At 46.6% G+C, this 18,134-nt stretch overlaps 1 protein-coding gene across 1 annotated transcript in view; it reads left to right on the top strand.

Annotated features, from left to right (window-relative positions):
* The window catches only part of LOC143359116 (uncharacterized), a 312,532-nt gene that overhangs the window by 143,653 nt on the left and 150,745 nt on the right, over positions 1-18,134 (top strand). Inside the window, exon 5 of the mRNA XM_076796832.1 lies at positions 12,735-12,812. Coding sequence (XP_076652947.1) covers positions 12,743-12,812 — 70 coding nt within the window. The 5' untranslated portion in view covers positions 12,735-12,742. The remainder of the gene's footprint in view (positions 1-12,734; positions 12,813-18,134) is intronic.

Raw genomic sequence — 18,134 nt, 5'->3', positions numbered from 1 at the left:
GGGCAAACAGAAGCCGGAGGAGCCGTAGTTGCCGGATAGCTGGCTGGAAAAAAGATGCACGGGGGAACGCAAGAATTCCCGTAACAATCGCGTAAAAGATTAAAGTATGCTGCATATATGTTTTCGCTGACCCAGTTGCGGTTTAAAGTTGTACAATACACTCCAAGTTTGTGCTATCGCGCTGGGGCCGCGCAACCGGTTCGCATGGATGAAAGTGGAACTTAACGAAAATTCCTGTTGGAGGCGTACCAACCAGCCGACGTTCTTATGCGCGTCCTGTTTTTTATGCCGTCCGGCGGTTCGGTCGAATGCACTTTGGACCGAGTTCTCATTACGACTGGTTCGGTTGGCGAGACTGTCACCGAGGAAATAATTAATATTTTGGCAGTTCGATAGTTGGCTGATACCGCAGTTAGTGGTTGTCGATCTCTGGAACACGTTAACTCATGTATTTGTACAAGAACTAGTGACTGGGGGAGGAGCTAGGAATTAGGGGCGGGGCTAGCAATGGAAGGAGGGTCCTGGGACTTGGGGTGGGGGCCAGAAAAGGTGCTAGGGACTGGAGGAGGGACCAGGGAAAGGATTGAAGGAGGGGCCAGGGATTATAGGAGGAGCTCGGGATTGAAGAAGGGGCCAGGGATTGGGGGAGTAGCCTGGGACTGTAGGAGGGGCCTGCATTTGGAGGAGGAGCCTGAAATTGTAAAGAGAGCCAAGGATTATAGGAGGAGCCCGGGATTGAAGGAGGGGCCAGGTATCGGGGGAGTAGCCTGGAATTATAGGAGGGACCTGCACTTGGAGGAGGAGCCTGAAATTGTTAAGGGAACCAGGGATTATAGGAGGAGCCTAGGATTGTAGGAGGGCCAGGCATTGCAGGAGTTGCCTGGGACTGTAGGAGGGGCCTGCACATGGAGGAGGAGCCCGAAATTGTGAAGGGCAACAGGGATTATAGGAGGAGCCCGGGATTGAAGGAGGGGCCAGGTATCGGGGGAGTAGCCTGGAATTATAGGAGGGACCTGCACTTGGAGGAGGAGCCTGAAATTGTTAAGGGAACCAGGGATTATAGGAGGAGCCTAGGATTGTAGGAGGGTCAGGCATTGCAGGAGTTGCCTGGGACTGTAGGAGGGGCCTGCATTTGGAGGAGGAGCCTGAAATTATAGAGAGAGCCAGGGATTATAGGAGGAACCCGGGATTGAAGGAGGGGCCAGGGATTGTGGGAGTTGATTGGGACTGTAGGAGGGGCCTGCACTTGGAGGAGGAGCCTGAAATTTTGAAGGAAACCAGGGATTGTGGGAGGAGCCTAGGACTGTAGGAGGGGCCAGGCATTGCACGAGTTGCCTGGGACTGTAGGAGGAGCCTGAAATTGTAAAGGGAACCAGGGATTGTGGGAGGAGCTAGGAATTGTAGGAGGGGTCAGGGACTGTGGGCGGAGCCAGGAATCGTACGAGGGGCCAAAGTGTCTTATAGTACTTCAAGACACTACGGCAGACGGTCGTGACGTCATGGTCGAGGGTATGCAGAAAACTGTTGGCATATGTGTTCATTGGACAGGCAGTTCGATGAGTATCGCTTCATCAAACGATTGGCCAGGTGGACGGCTCGCAGCGTCCTGGAGCCGCTTTGTCGCGCGATATGTTCACGTCCTCTTTGTTCTATTTGCACGGGCGACCTATGTCAATTTAAAACAGAGTCTGCTTGTCGGGAAAGCCTCACTCGTCCCGCGGAAAGGTTTAATATCGGTCGTACAACGCTCGTTGGATCGCGTCAATATTTTCTGTCCGTTTGTATCGGCGACGCGCAGATGAGGATTATCGATTATAAGTTAACGAGTCTGCACGCTTTTCCTCGTTCTCCCCGGGCTACGGTACGCGCGGCCGGGTCTTTATTCCACGCCCGAGGGATTACACCTGTACGCTCTATTATGGGTATTCGATTTAATCAGGAAACGGCCGTTTGTTCATAATAAATAAGGCACCGAGCGTGAGAAGAGTTGCGGCTACGGTGCTCGGCCGCCTCTTTAGGGACTAGGAGGATTATGGTGAATTATAATCAACTATAATGCTGTTTAATGCCTGGGACCAGGTAGAAAATGTATAAAGACTGGCTACGAGTATAGCCGGCACGATCTTTGCGAAACTTTAATCGGAGGATCTTCCAGCTACCCCGCAAATGAATTAACAACCGAATTCCACATATCAGAAATGAAACGAGAACTAGACAACGTTGCCCGGCTAGACGAAAGGGATCAGAGTAATGGGATCAAATGGTATCTCGATGTTATATCGAATTCTTCCAACTTAGCTTAATCTCGGCTTAAGCTCCGCGAATTCTTGCCCGGAACGGCCCGGAATCCGGGTTCCTTTTAATTTACATAAGAGCAGCGTCCCCCAATTACCTCCTGGAAAGAGGAACAGCATATTCAATCGACTTTCTCGCGAATTGAAAATTAATCTCCGCGGAGCTCGTCTTCGTCACCTCGAGCACATTTTTTTCTGGATACCAGTCCACTCGATTCCAGCCGAGGCGCGACGCGTCGCGTGTTTCTGGCGACCATTATTGTCGTGCCAGTGGAACGCAAAACTGTCGTTCCCTGTTTGTCGACTATTGTTTATCCGCGCGGTTATGTGGCCCGTTGTTATCGTTTCCGGATACCTTCATGCCCGGGCACAATGAAAACTCGCGTTTTCGGAAATTTCCGGGACTGTCGCGGATAAACCGCGGTTTTAAAAAAAAAAAAAAAAAAAACGCGTCCTCCGCCTCGTCGACGTCGGCCGCTGTCGTGTGTTAATTTATGGCATCGTCGGATGTTGTTCAGCGGAGCCTCCCAGAGCCTGGAGAGGCCTTTTCACGTGGAACGGTTCACCATTCAACGCCTCGTGAACGTTTGCATCCCCTTTCTTCCACTGAAAACATTGCGTCACATCGAGGAGCACGTACAGTCGATCCAGAAAACGTTTCCGCATCTTTTAAACGTTCCTTCGCTTATTAGACACGCCTCGAAAAATTTAGATTTCATTGGTAAGAGGTAGCCACGAAGAAAACCACAAAATTGTACCATTGGGACATTTTTAGACGTTCAATATTGGAACCCAAATTTTGATGCAATTAAACCCCCTTTCCCGAAACCAACATCTCAATTTTGTTTTGAATCGACAATCCTTCATATTCCGCAGGGAAAATTGTTTTATTGCCGGTCGATATCGAGAAGCGTGTAGAAAATAAACTATTTATTTTGGACGAAAAATATTGCCATTTCTAATAATAGTGAACCCTAATTGATGCATTACGTTTCGTTTCAATCGAATATATTGTGATTTACACGTCGATGGCAATGGATTCCATTTTTAGGTCCTGAGATGGTCCAGGAAAGAGTAGCTCATTTTTCTGCAGAATTCGGTGGAATCGGCATTTTGATAGTAACATAATTTCGTATGTCAAAAGTAGCATCCAAATCTTATTTCCAAACGCCAATTTGCCTTGATCTCAAAAAGAAATTATTTTAGCTCCATCACCATTTGACGTCGAGAGAAATATTTTTAAAAAATGAATCGTTGTTCCCGGGTGACAAATATTGCCATTTCTAATAATACCGAACCCTCCTTGATTCATTTCTTTCAATCACAGTCGGAAATATTGCCATTTGCAAGCCGATGCCGACAGATTAAATTTCAGTGGCTGCTAAAATAATTCTGTCAAATAACCCCAGCCACCTTAATACATTTTTAGAGATTGTCAACTTCAATGTACCCTGTTTAATTGTATAAATTAAAAGACGCGTCTATCGACTACCCAAAATAATTATTGTCCCGAGTATTCGAACTGTGCTGTGAACTTTTGCACCAGACTGTATCCTCTTTTCGAAAGGAGCCTAATTTTGACAAACAAGTAAACAGAAGCGCAGAGAAGGTCTGCAGCTCCTTTCTGTTTGGAATGCTCGAAATTAGCGAGGTGTGCGCCGGCTTTTGTGCGAGGCTGTACGCCTTGGAATCGATTTTTGAAACCACGTCCGCCACGTCACGTTTCCTTTTTCTGACGGAAAAGATTCTACAGGGAGAACAGTAAAGAAAACCAAGGGACTTGTAAGCCGATCGTTCAGAGTGGCGCGAAGGGTCGATGTAACCCTTGGCTGCGTTGAATAGGAAGTTCGACAAGGACGACAATTGCCCGGGCAGGGAACGTAACATCCATATTGCTAACGTTTTCCTGCCGCGTTTCTCTTCATACGATGCACACACGTACACGCGTGCACGCGCACAGGCACACGGGCCGTTTCGCTACAGCGTTTATTGAGAAGTGACAAATTTGAAATTCGGGTATACACTGGCTGCCAAACTACGGCTTAGTCAAATATTATTCAATAGGCTTCGAGAGAGCTAATGGTACACGCCTGGACACCTTCCGGTCATGGACAACGCTTCGAATAATATTTGGGATTGTAATCACATCATCAACGCGAATCGACGAACCAGAATTCCATTCGGTTTGTAATTTGTTCGATGATATTCCGCGCGGTCACTTTGTGACGTACGAAAGAAGGTTAATTTCGTTTCGTTTGATAGAATTTTCGATCGAAACGCTGCAATTGATTGAATCAATGGGATTCTGCGTCTCCGACTCTTCGATCGGTAAAGCACCTCAAACTGCTCCAATTTATAAATCGTATTAAAAAAATAAACTTCATCGAACCGTATCTATTGCAACGAACGTCATCGGTACACTTAACGGATGCATTCCGAATCCGCCCGGTCAATGAATCAAATTGTACCAAGAGCAACAACAATTTTTACAATAAATTTAACCCATCGGTATAAATTCTCGAAAAACGCGTTGGCAGAAAAATTTAATTATTTCAGCAAACGCTGTAACGGAGCAGAATTTTACGTACCCCGAGTAGTCCAACCGCTGTGATCTCCAACGCGGCACGAACGTTTCAGGATCACGCGGACTCTTGAATCATTTTTCAAACTAGCCACATGAAAGGTCTCGCGAAATGACAGGGGATGCAGGTAACGGAATGGGAAATGCGCGACGGCGGTCTATGATGTTGGGAGTAATGGCCGGTTGTACGACGGTATTTTTGTCCTATTAATTTGCCGGTTATTTTGAAAAGTGGCTATTTGTACGCCGGGTATGTACAGGCGGTATATCGCGGCCGGCGATTCTTTGATCGAGCGTTAAGGGTTTGAAATATTGGCCCCCGGTGGTCGGTTCTCGCGGGCATTACACGCGATAAAAATGCCCTCGGAAGGAGCCCCCAGAAGCGTGTGCAGGCGGGGGGGGGGGGATACGGCATATCGCTGGGAATCGATTCCCGAGCGAAGATTAATTGAATATCTAGACGGTCATGCCGGGCCGGGATCGCTATGCTCCATATCGGACGAGAAAAAATGCGGGATTCCCGTGACACTTCGGTATTTCTGCTCGCAGGAGACAGCCCAGGCTTTTCCGTGTATGCCATCGGCCTCCCGGTATCGTGGAATTCGTCGTGTCTCGATCGATGGTCGGATTTCAATCTGTACATCCCCTGTATGACGTCCTATGACGCATGCGGACGTGCACCTCGAGGAAAATAAGCCGCGTTGTTGTCCCTCGAACAACGCTGCACCCCCCTCTCTCTCTTCTCCCTTCCTCTATCCTACACGATCCTAGCCCGTGTCCTCTAAATCTGTCCGCAATTCTGAAGCTGAACGAAATTGGACAGTATTTTAGCCGATCTCCGTAGACTGTCGCGAAAAATCTGGAGGACGATCACTAGTAGTCAGACCGCTCATTCTACTGTGGGATCCGGTGGAGTCAGGCTTCTGGGCCAATTAAATCCATGGCACAGTTTATTTTTGTCGAAATTGGTGTCTACATTATTTTTCTGATCGGCAATCCTTCATATCCTGCGAGGAAAATTGATTTATCGTCGTCGCCGGTCGACGGTGAGGAGGGGGTTTGTAGAAAATAAATTGTTGATTTTGGACGAAAAATATTGCCATTTCTAGCAACAGTAGAGCCTAATTGATACGTAACGTTCAATCGCAGTCGAATATATTGCGGTTTACATGCCGATGCAGATGGATTCGATTTTAGGGTATCGGGTGGCTCAGGAGAGAATGCCTAATTTTTCTGTGCGGAATTCGGTGGAATCAACATTTTGACGCATTATAATTTCATTTTTCAAAACCTAGCGTAATCTTAGAAAATATTCTTAGAAAAAACATTATTTTGTTTCCATTACCGGTCGATGGGGAAATGATTTTTAAAAAATAATTCGTCGATCGTAGGCGGAAAATATTAGCATTTTTAACAAGAATGGACCCTCCTCGATGTAATCCTTCCAATTATGGTGGCATATATCGCGATTTGCATACCGATGGCGACGGATTAGGTTTCAAGGTCCTGCGCGTCATGAGCATCAAATCTGTCGTCAGACCCATCCGACGAAACTCGGTTATGACATGCCATGGTTTACGAGACCGTAAATGCGACGCGACGGCTCATGAAAATGTTTGATTACAATAATTTGTACAAGTCACGCTTAATGCTGTCGGCCGGCGTTGAAATGACAAAAAAAAAGAAAAACGAAAAAGAAGAAAATACAAAATCCTCTCGGCTGTAACTGCGAGTCGATCGGTACCTTTTTGTAAATGAATTGCAGAAATAATTTGTTTTGCATATAGAGCGAATATTTCTGCGTAAAGACACGGCGCCGGGACGCTAGCCGAACCGTGACGTCACCGTGAAATCATTACAGCTCGTCATCGTTAAAATTAATGGACGTTTCTATCGAGTCGCGCTGGGAACGGTGTATTCCGATCGTTAATGAGACGTAGCCGTGACGGCAAATAGACGATCGAATAAATACCGTTCGAATGTTATTAATCACTGGCTGCCGCTCTGTTTTCTCGCGATGATGATCTTCCCGGGTCTTCGTGGAATCATCCGTTTGTTGAACCTCGGTATTAAATTATACTCCTTGCTATTCCCTATCCAATTAAACAACCATTTCGGACTAGAGTATCCTCTGTCAATAATTTCGACTCCTTTTAGCCGGAAATTCGATTATACCGTCGCGTCGCGAATCTCAATTAATAAAGTTCATGTATCCGCCACATAGTGACTTCGATCGATCATTTCCGTGGACGATCTGTGCAAATCTATAGGACTGTCTGCCGGGAGATTGTTCGAGTTCACTTCGTTCGATCCGGGAGTACTGTTTCATTTTTTTCAAGCTTGATTATTTGGCAAGCAATTTCGATTCGTTTAGGAACGAGTTATCCCTGGCTCCTGTAATTGCACAGAAATTAAGCACATCCCGTCTCCGGCTCTGCTTCTCCAGGCACTTGTTCTACACCCCCCACACCCCCCAACCCCGGAAGGGTTGTAGCTCGTATTTATCTGTTAAAGCAGCATTAACGGGAATTACCGGTTAAACGTTGCACGAAAATTGCATGTAAACAGTGCACTTCGTTCGATTGCGAGTCACCAGATGAGAGCCTCCCAGGTAAATCGAATAGCCCAGGACCCGGTATCAGGTATGATCCAATCAATCTATTACGGACCCTTCACGAACGAACATACTACGCCCAAAATGCAACGGAGAGTCTACCGGCACTGGCTCGGAGAACGTGTGTTTAGTGCCGTGCTCGACATTCGTCCTTTTATAATGATCGCCGCGTATTCCGAGCGAAGGGTCATAACAACAATCGTTTCTGTCACTGGAGACGCTAAGCGGCATGCATAATCCGGCGCGTGTCATAATGCAGACTGCTGCATGTCGGATGCACGATGTATCATTGGATTATGGGGGTTGGCGACACGACAGACCGCGGTATTCGATATCGCGTCCCCAAGGATGCAGCACAAATAGATTCGTATACCTCTGCACTTGTTCCCGCGCGCATGCATATAAATGCATCGCATCGCATCGGTACCAACAGAGACTTCTGTGCACAGCAAGAACAAGAACTGAAACTTCCGTAGAAAATTCTATTGGTAGCTGAAATTCTATTGGTAACTGGGTCACAGCCTTAGGCCGGTACCTTTGGATAGGTCTGATGGGATTAAGCCTGGGTCCTGATTAGGTCTGATAAGGTTAGGCCTGGGCAGCAATCGAGGTCTGAAGATGCCAGGGCCTAATCGAGGTTTCAAAACGTTAATCATGGACCTAATTGAGGTCTCAGAAGGTTAGGAATGGACCTAACTGAGGTCTCAAAAGGTTAGGCACGGACCTAATTGAGGCCTCAAAAGGTTAGGCATGGACCTAACTGAGGTCTCAAAAGGTTAGGCATGGACCTAATTGAGATCTCAAAAGGTTAGGCACGGACCTAACTGAGGTCTCAAAAGGTTAGGCATGGACCTAATTGAGATCTCAAAAGGTTAGGCACGGACCTAATTGAGATCTCAAAAGGTTAGGCATGGACCAAACTGAGGTCTCAAAAGGTTAGGCCTGGACCTAATCGAGGTGTCAAAGGGTTAGGCATGGACCTAATTGAGATCTCAAAAGGTTAGGCCTGGACCTAATCGAGGTGTCAAAAGGTTAGGCATGGACCTAACTGAGATCTCAAAAAGGTTAGGCAGGGACCCAATCAAGGTCTCGGAAAATTAGGCATGGACCTCATCGAGGTCTCAAAAGATTAGGCATGGACCTAATTAAGGTCCCAAAAGGTTAGGCATGGACCCAATTCAGGTCTCAAAAGGTTAGGCATGGACCTGGGTGAGGTCTCAAAAGATTAGGCATGGACCCAATTGAGGTCTCAAAGGATTAGGCTTGTCCCCTAAGTCCGTGTCCCCTACAAACCTCAGCAGCGTCAATCGCGCCAGCGATATCTCCGAAAACAGAAGAAGCATAGTAACTTTATGAGGCGTTACCCACACCAGGGGCCACCGACTGCAGCAGTAACACGTGTAGTTCGATCGCGATCGCCGGTGGGTGTAGCGTGAAACCGTAAATACTCGGAGCGGTCTAGGAGCACGTTATCAGGATCAGAAGCCCTCCTTCTTCTCGGGTCGGCCTTGCTCGCGAATGAACGGAACGCCGGTAGGCGTGTGCGCGTTATGCGCCGTAGGTGTGTGCAACGCCTTGTCGGTGTCTATGGAATGTAATACGGTGGCTGGCAGCGTCACGTGGCTATTTAGAGGAGGCAGAGTGCGAGCTAGAGGAAGGACGAAGAGGGGTGTGAGAGAAAGACTGTGCTGGGAAGAGTTCTGGAAAGGCAGAGCCCGTAGATAGGGGTGATGTCCCCCAGCTGGAAGGGACGAGGCGGGACGAGGGGCGAATCTGCACGAAGAGACGCTCGAGGCGATGTTCTCTCCTTTCCTTGGTCTGTTTCTGTTCTAACCAGCATCGTCCGCCTTCTTTTTCTCCTTGTACCCGTTGCCTGGCTCTTTCCCTTTCTCTCTCTCTCTCTCTCTCTCTCTCTCTCATCCTTTTTTTGTAGTACGTACATTCGACGACTCCCGTTCCTCGTTTTTCTTCGAACTCTTCCCTTTTTCCGCGCTCTATTTTCTGCGCTAGCTGCGTTTTCGTCTCCGTCCCACCCGGAGATCCTTCTCCGTCCCGCGCTCTCTTTTTCTTTGCTCCTCCCTTCCCCGTATCTTGGTACACGTTTGCTTTTTCCGCGCCACCCGGAGCTCATAAGACGACACTTCGGGGCATATATTGTTGCTCACGTATGACACCCGCTACGGCACCGATTACAGGCCCCCGTGTCTCGCATCGCGATGTACAATACTAAGCCCCGACTGATAGATGCTACCCGAGGCTAATGATCCGTTCAGCTGGCTCAGGTTTCTCTACACTGTCCCCTTTTTGATCTCGTATACCTCCGGAGCTAATTCGAACTCGGCCTGGAGTCAGCACAATGCTAACTGAGATTCGTCCTGAGTCTCCTAAAACTGATGCCAGCAACAAGGTAGACGGGGCACTAGAATATTTTACCTGGGCCTCTCGTACATAAGCATTCCAGCTCGCGGTGTCTTATTAGAGTGTGCAAGCCATTAGAAACACCTGTAGACGCTGAGTTATGACCCAGTGCATAGCCTAGAGTGCTACTTAGACACACCAGCCTCCGGTAGAATTACGTTCTCACCCTGAGACAAGCACTATGGCGGAGACCTGTTGTTTGGTGATGTTTGACGAAGTTTGACGAGGTTTGTTCAGGTTTAGGAATCAGAAACAGGATCCTGGACTTGTCTATGTTTGGAGCTGATGGGTATTGGTTGTTATTATCCCTCTACATATTTTGTTGGTGATGTTTGACGAAGTTTGTCGAGGTTCGATCAGGTTTACGAATCAGAAACGGGATCCTGGACTTGTTTATGTTTGGAGCTGATGGCTATTGGTTGTTATTATCCCTCTACATATTTTGTTGGTGATGTTTGACGATGTTTGAGCACGACATAGGATTTTCTAAAGTTAGAAATACGGATGAAGAGACGCCAGGAAAAATTCTCGGTGAAAAATCTGCAAAAGATTTCCTCTCTTGGGTATTTCTGACTGCCATGGAGGATCCAGTTGCGATACGGCGTGTCCGTCTTCCGCATAATCCCAGGCTGCCCCCTCTCCCGTGATAATTCTTCCGAACGCATAGCCACAAGCGTATTCGCAGCTCCCTCGTTCCAGACAACGTCGAACCCGGTCTGGGTTAGGTCTGGCTGGCCTCGGCAGATGCGGTCCGTCTCATCCACTCGGCTGGCTCTCCGGATAGCTCGGGCTTGCGAAAAGCCAGACCATTGACACCGGCGCGTGCTCCGCCATTGTTGCCAGGCTAATAAAGAAAAATAAAGGCTCCTCTTCCTGCAGGATATTAGCTCTTCCCTAGCCCGAGCCCGAGCCTGTCCTTTCTTACCGTGGCGGGGCCACGAGGATAAGGAAACGCGGCCGACATCCGGTTTCCGCATTGCTGTTTCGCCCCACGAAAATCTGCGCGTTCTTTAATCCGTCCACGATCACGGAACCCCTTTCCCTTTTTCGTTTCCTTTCCTTTCTTTTGCTACCAGCGGCGTGCGGTGAAAGCAAATTACCGGACCCCCCTCCCTCTCTTTCTCTCTCACTCGCTCTCTCGCTCGACCGTGTTTTCCCTGTAAACGTTCCCTCCTGTATCTTGTCCCGAGTTAGCCCAGAGTCCACAGACATCCGTGAGAGCGATGCTAAGAACGTCTCGCGTTCCCCGCGTGTTCGACGTTAATCGCGAAATTGGAACACGACTTCCAGCATAATTCCGCTTCCTTCGCCTACTCGTCAAGGCTAGAAGGAAAGCACAGAATGTGTCTTCACGCTGGCAGACGATTCCCAACTCTGACAATTTTGTTTATAATTTCTGGGACCCGCAATACCTTGCTCCAGAATCTTAGATATTCAAACTTGGCCGAGGTTTGACGAAGTTTGACAGAGTTTGACGAGGTTTGACAGAGTTTGACGAGGTTTGAACCCCGCGAAAGCCATCAGTGTAATATAGAAATTTTTTCTGCTCTTTTGGAAATCGGTTTCAACGAAGTAATTTGTGAAAATTGTCCTTTATACTACTATAAATCGACCATACCCACTTCTGTAATAAATGCATAAAATCCGCAATGCAGTGATAACATTACACAATTTCTTTAACACCAAAGTATAAATTATCCATGCACACGTAGCTTATTAAACCGTCGAAATCCCGATGTATGAAAAGGTTTAACGAAGTTTGCTGACGTTTGACGTTGTTTAAATCTGACGTTGTGTACCTTGAACGCGCTCAACGAGCCCCGGCTCCGTCCGGTCTCTATAAAACAGGCCATAAAACTGTTTGATGGCGTTTTCCAACAAATTGGCATCGCGTTACGATTACAAAGGAGCTAAAAGCGGCGATTACGCGGATATAAATTTCGAGCGTGACTGAACGGTCTGCGCCCGGGCGTGGAACCAACATATCCAGGAGCACATCCGTCAGGATTCGGTAGCTGCTAGGCAAAAGCGGGATTAGCGGAATACGTTTGCCAATAATACACGTCGCACAAAAGGGCCATCCCCTAATTGTAGACCCTCGTCTGTTTGGAAACGAGTACAGGCCGCATTAATTCGTGACGAGTGTGTTGTTTCTCAGTGTTTCGTGAGGGGTCCGCAGGATAAACCATACAAGCCGGATAAGTACAGGGGCTGCGGCTGATATTAGCTCAACGTTTGCCCGGGCCACTCTACTTTTCTGGCATTTAGAGTCAATTAAGCCGGTTCCATTGGCCCCTTTACGTCCGTAATTAGAACCGTGTCCGCAGGCTTTCTATACGTGACGTCAACGTTACAGTCGTGTGGCACGACATCCAGACGCATAATAAGAAACAGCCCAGTCAACTCTTGGTCCTATTGATTACCGAACGGTGTCTGATCGCTACCTCGCCATTCGAGGGTAATTTAGAGACTAGAAGCCTCTTTATCATTTTTTTTCTCGGTCACTGCTTGAAATTTTTAAACAAAATAAAATGGAAAATGTAGCTACTTCCTAGCTGTATATCGCATATTTTTGTCCGAGTTGTGAATCAATTATTGAGGGTAGAAAAAATATTATTCTTCAGAGGTAGTCTTTCGGAAGCCCCACCTACGTACTTAATTTCAGGTCATGAGTTTATTTATCGTGGTAGTCATTAAACACAAGCTCACCAACGTGTAACATAAACCAATTATTAAAGGTAGGAAAAATTATTTCTTGGGGATGGTTTTCAAGAATCGCTTAAAATTAGGCACGCTTCGATTAACAAATACCTTTTTCGTTTTCCAGATCCGAAGATGAAGTGGCCATTGGTGCTGTCTAGCCTTCTGCTGTCGCTCTCGTGCATCCTGGATGCATCGCATGCCGGTAAGTGCACGCACCTTATCGTATAATCGGTGAATAAATAATATCTGGCTCGATCGTCCCGTTGTTTCGCGTATCGACCATGGCACGGCTTTCTGGCAGTGACCTGGCTGTCAGTCAGTCCCCCGGAGAAGCGTGCGCGCGGCCATAAATCTTCGCGACCCTCGAACAATAAAAAAAGAAAAAATCGGAACGAGACGTTCACGAGCGAACGGCGACTTGTTAATAAATGTTTCGAGACAGCGACAGCGACACCGGTCGTCAAACGGGTCGGGCCAGCCGATAAAACCGCCGCGACGATTTCCGGCCACGGACCGGCGCTATTATCGCGTCATAAATCATTCCCTCGATCGACAGTCCGAGAAGGGTGAGGACCGACAGGGGTGCAACTGGTTGCGGCACCCTTCGCCCCGCGCAACGAGCTGTGAAAACGAGTATCTAAACCAGAAAAACAGTCGAATAGGATCTGTTTCCCGCTTTCTATCGTCGGGCTCGACGAATAGGGGCGGTTCGAGCCTTAAGCCACCCCTGCAACAAGGAATGTGACGGGAACAACCCCGATGGCACACAAAGGGCTCGGAACATCCCAAATAAAATATTTTAGCCTTGAAATTAGTTACACCACAAAATTAAAGAATCACTCTTGGTTTCAATTGAAACTAAAAATTGTAGATTTTTGAACTCTTGTATCTTTGTGTAAAAAAATCCTAGGAAACTCTGTTTGCACTCATTTCAAAGCTTGAAGTCTCTACTTTCACACCCTTAAATTTCAGTTTTCTCAAAAACCTAATACTGTTGTGAAACCGGGTCAGAGACTGAAGTTGCAATTTTTGGTAATTTTACAAATTCAAAGGACTCTACAGGGTCCGAAAAATTTTTTCCCGAAATTATTTCAATGTGAGCTTGTAAAGAAAAGTCTCCCCTTTATAATGAGCCCTCAAATGTCAATCTGCGATTTTTTTTTTCTTGATTTTATTGTACTGTGAGTGAAAAGTGTACCATCAGTAGGGGTCACACGTTGTGGTGCGCATTTTTTATTCAAAGTGGCATAAAAGGGCAACAAAAAATCGTAGATCAAATTTTTTGGGCTGGTTGGAAAGCAGAGATTTCTATCTTTAAATCCATGTAGGTCTAAGTCTCGAGAAAAATTTTTTAATCTGTGTAGAGGCATTTGAGTCTGCAAAAATTCCGAAATATCACTATTTTCACTTTTTGGTCCCTATCTCAGAGCAAAAAAATTGTACCAAGAAATATCTGAAACACATGAAACGGGGAGACTTCACCCTTTAAAACGAGCTCAAGTAGACCTCCCTCCGATTTCTTTTTCACATAGTTATTATAGTTTGAATATCAACAACCTCTATCCACTGCTATTAACTTTACCAAAAATTTCCTTTATGAACCGGCTTCGTTATCAGGATATTTTGGTGAAAGGGTACTCTCCGCTACGTTTAGGGTGTTTCGGCCCCACTGTGCGGCGCTCTGATTATGATCGTCCCGGAAAGAACGTCAGCAGGGTCGGTTAGATGATTCCTTGGACGTAATGCACAGCCGACCGTGGACCATAACCGCAGACCTTTGGGTCTCTGTCCTCCTCTGGACGCACCGGGCTCCCGGATAAATTACCTTCGCTTCCCTTTTCTGCTCCGAGCACGCGCGACTCCGACATATTGTTCTTGTTGTTCCCATTTCTGCTACGATTAATCACCAGGACCCCCTAACTCGCCCCCTCTTTGCAATTAATTCAGATGGGATTGATAATTAAATATCACGCTGGTCTGTGCGTGCAGTCGCTTGCGCGATTTTGTCAAAAATTCGATTATTGTTAGTTTGATGTCGTTCAATGGGGTCTGATTCCATTTGGGGTGCGGTGGAACCGACAATGGGGGGACATTTCTATTCGTGTGCGGTCCGCATCAATTAGTTGATGAAGTCGCCTCGTGGCCATGCAAAAACTGAATTGTGGTTGATGTTGAGAAAAGTTTGACGAGGTTTGATACCATTTGGAACGTAAGGAAATGGTCTGTGTACTGCAGAAATTTCTGGTCGCCCACAGATCCAAGAAAACGATCATGTTTGACGATGTTTGACGATGTTTGACGATGTTTGAAATCGATATGGAAGACAATTGTTGAGTTCTAGAAATTTTGAAATTATTTTCTCACCCCATTGTCTCGCCATCATAGGATAGAAGAAGCTGAGCACTTTCGAGCCACTTCGACGCGAATTGGGGCACAGTTCTAAGTCACCGGCTGATCAAGTAGATTAGTATCGAAACGAGGCTAACAGCGAGGCGTCCGAACGGTCGAACGCAGCCGGGTAGATTAGCGGCCGTGAATGAGCAACGGGTATAGGGAGCAGTTACAGTTTCCGGTGCCAAATAAACGGGTCAGTCACCTTTCTGGCACACGTTCCGGTCCATGTACCGAAAACCCCTAACACTCGATACGGTCCTTGTCCAGCGGTATGCAACTTGTTTGATGCCATCGAAGCAAATCTCCCGGTCCTCGTCCCATGTCGCAGCCACGAACAATCCTGTGTTCAACCGGGTTCCGTGGCCGAACTCGAACTTCGATCTCGCAGCTGAGGGGCTGAGGGGTGAGCGGGTGGTCCCCACGTGGGACGACGGAAGGTTGTTCAGGGCCAAAGTGCACTCACCACCGACCCCCTCCCGGTCTCCTCGAACCCCCTTCGCTTCACCTTCTTCCTTTCCCCGGCGGAGCAAAGGAACCGCATCGCTACGAAGGATCCCGAGAACTCCGCGAGACTTTCCCCCTTTTGACTTAATTGGCGGCTTCGAGACTAACGACGCCAGGCGTCTACGTCGATTGAAGTGCCGCTTTGGCCGGACGCGAACTAAGAAGCTGGAAATTCGTTAATGGTTCTCGCGAAACAATCGATCCACCCTCCCCCCCCCATACCGGAATCTCGAACGATCACAATTCTTCCAACCCCCTCCAGAAGAACAGACACCAACCCCCTGATGTGAGAAAGCACATGTGCGAACCCGGCGAAATTAATTCGCTGTCTCCGTAAACGGAATTCAAATTCGAATTTTATTCATGGACTCTCTGCAACAGAGACCCCCCGGGATCCTAGCAGCGTTTGATCGAACGGCGATCATGCTCTGGGAACTCTATTCGGGCTTGTCTCGCCAGGAATCGTTATTCCCTTTTCCAACAAACGTGTATAAATTGACATTTTAAAGTAGCTCCCTCTCGCGGGTACGAAAGGTTCCTAAAAATCGTGTGAAATGGAACAAAGTTTGAACATTACCCCTCTCAATTTGTAAATATTTTGCAAACTGCTACCGTATGGAAAAATTATTATTAATGGTTTTCCATGTCTTATACGTGATGCCTCCACTCATAGAATTTTTAAATTTCCAATATTCTTTAGGAACTGTACTGTCTGACTATGGTTGACTCATTCTACTTGAAAAAGCCCCTGGTGCTGGGACCTTGTTATTTCTTTGTTCACATCGATTTTACCATCCCCTAGGCATTATATTTTCTCTTCCACTCATAGTCAGAATTTTTAAATTTCCAAAATTCTTTGGGAACTGTACTCTCTGACCATGGTTGACTCATTCTACTTGAAAAGGCCCCCTGGTGGTGGGACCTTGTTATTTCTTTGTTCACATCGATTTTACCATCCCCTAGGCATTATATTTTCTCTTCCACTCATAGTCAGAATTTTTAAATTTCCAATATTCCTTAGGAACTGTACTGTCTGACCATGGTTGACTCATTCTACTTGAAAAGGCTCTCTGGTGGTGGGACCTTATTATTTCTTTGTTCACGTCGATTTTACCACCCCCTAGGCATTATATTTTCACTTATTTGACTTACTCCGTTTCTATCAATCCCTAGCCAAAAAATTAACGTTAGCACAATGACTACTGATTAATATCATTGCGAGTAGAGAAAGCCTCCAATGGTCACCCTCTATTAATTTTTTGCAAACTGAAGCTTCGAAAGGAGGACTTTTTCTCCACTTTCGAGACGGCAATGGTTGCCGATATTTTCGAATGATGAACCCGTGGATTCCAAAATACTTAAATGGGCAATTAAGACCAGACGCGGCAGCTTTGAATGCAGTTCCGGGATCGCGCACGGCAGGCGTCGATAAAGTCATCAAAGCCGTCGTTGGAGAGTCGACAAAGAGCAAGAAGGGTCAAGACAGTTCCAGGTTCTGTCTCTCCGTGGCAACCGCGTCGTCGCCGTCAACGGTCTTTACGTCATTGTCCCACGAGATCCATGCCATTAACGAGCTTCGAGCTTCTTACTTTCCATCGAAAACTCTCTGAAGTGTTGCTGCTTCGGCCCACTTCAATCGACAAAGACGGCTTTCGCGAGGACCGAAGCTGCCAATTAAGGTAGTTATCAAATTCGCCGGCTCAAAGGGAATCACTGATCGCGACCCTGAATTCAATGTTGTTGACGACGGCTTTCCGGCTCGCTCGTGCTTTTTTTTTTTTTACCGTGACGACGGAATTTCCCTGGGATCTACTGTAAGAGGCTCTGGGATTCCGCGTAAGAATCCGTTTGTCATTAGGATGCTCGTGGAGTGGAAACGGCGAGCCGTGATCAGATATATTCACGGTAATAAGCTGCAGGAAATAAAAATGGAGAATAAAATTTGTCAGAAAAAGCGGACTCGGTGAATGTATAAATTAATGTAAAAATTTTAATTACCGCAACTTTAATTTCGACTTACTGAACGCTCGAGATTAAAATTTGGTCAGAAAGTGCAAACAGGAAGTAGAAAAGGAAAGCCATGGTCAGACACATACTAGAAATAGACCGGCACTGAAATCATTGCGATGGAGAATTTAAATTTCCATTAATAAATACAGACAAAGGCCTGGAACTCATCGGAATTAATGGCCTCGGCAGATCAAGAATAATTAACGAAGAGCAATTAACACGACTAATTAAAGCAAAATGTAAAGCCATCTGAAATTCAATTAAATGGTGTATTAACCGTTTCCGTGGGACTTTTCTCTCGCCGGATAATAATCTTGAGAGTATAATTAAAAAGCTGAACGAAATGATAAAACTAGATGCAATGGTGAACAACAACTCCGAAAGAAAAACAGAACCCTTAAATAAATACAAAAGCAAGGGAAGCAAACTCGCTGCTTCGAGAATGTTTCTTTTGAGAATTCCAAAAGAAGAAACACGACCTCGCATGCAAAAACGAAACAAGCGATATTGGCGCTTCAGAAAATATTGTTTAAAGGTAGCAGTTCCGGGATGAAGTAGACCTAGCTCCAGATGAAGTTACTTACAGTCGACTGGAACGAGGTCGTGCATTTTTCCT

This window comes from Halictus rubicundus, chromosome 11 (genome assembly GCF_050948215.1).
Source record: "Halictus rubicundus isolate RS-2024b chromosome 11, iyHalRubi1_principal, whole genome shotgun sequence".
Taxonomy (NCBI): domain Eukaryota; kingdom Metazoa; phylum Arthropoda; class Insecta; order Hymenoptera; family Halictidae; genus Halictus; species Halictus rubicundus.
Note: the sequence above shows the minus strand (reverse complement) of the source record. Positions and strands in the feature narration are given on the sequence as shown.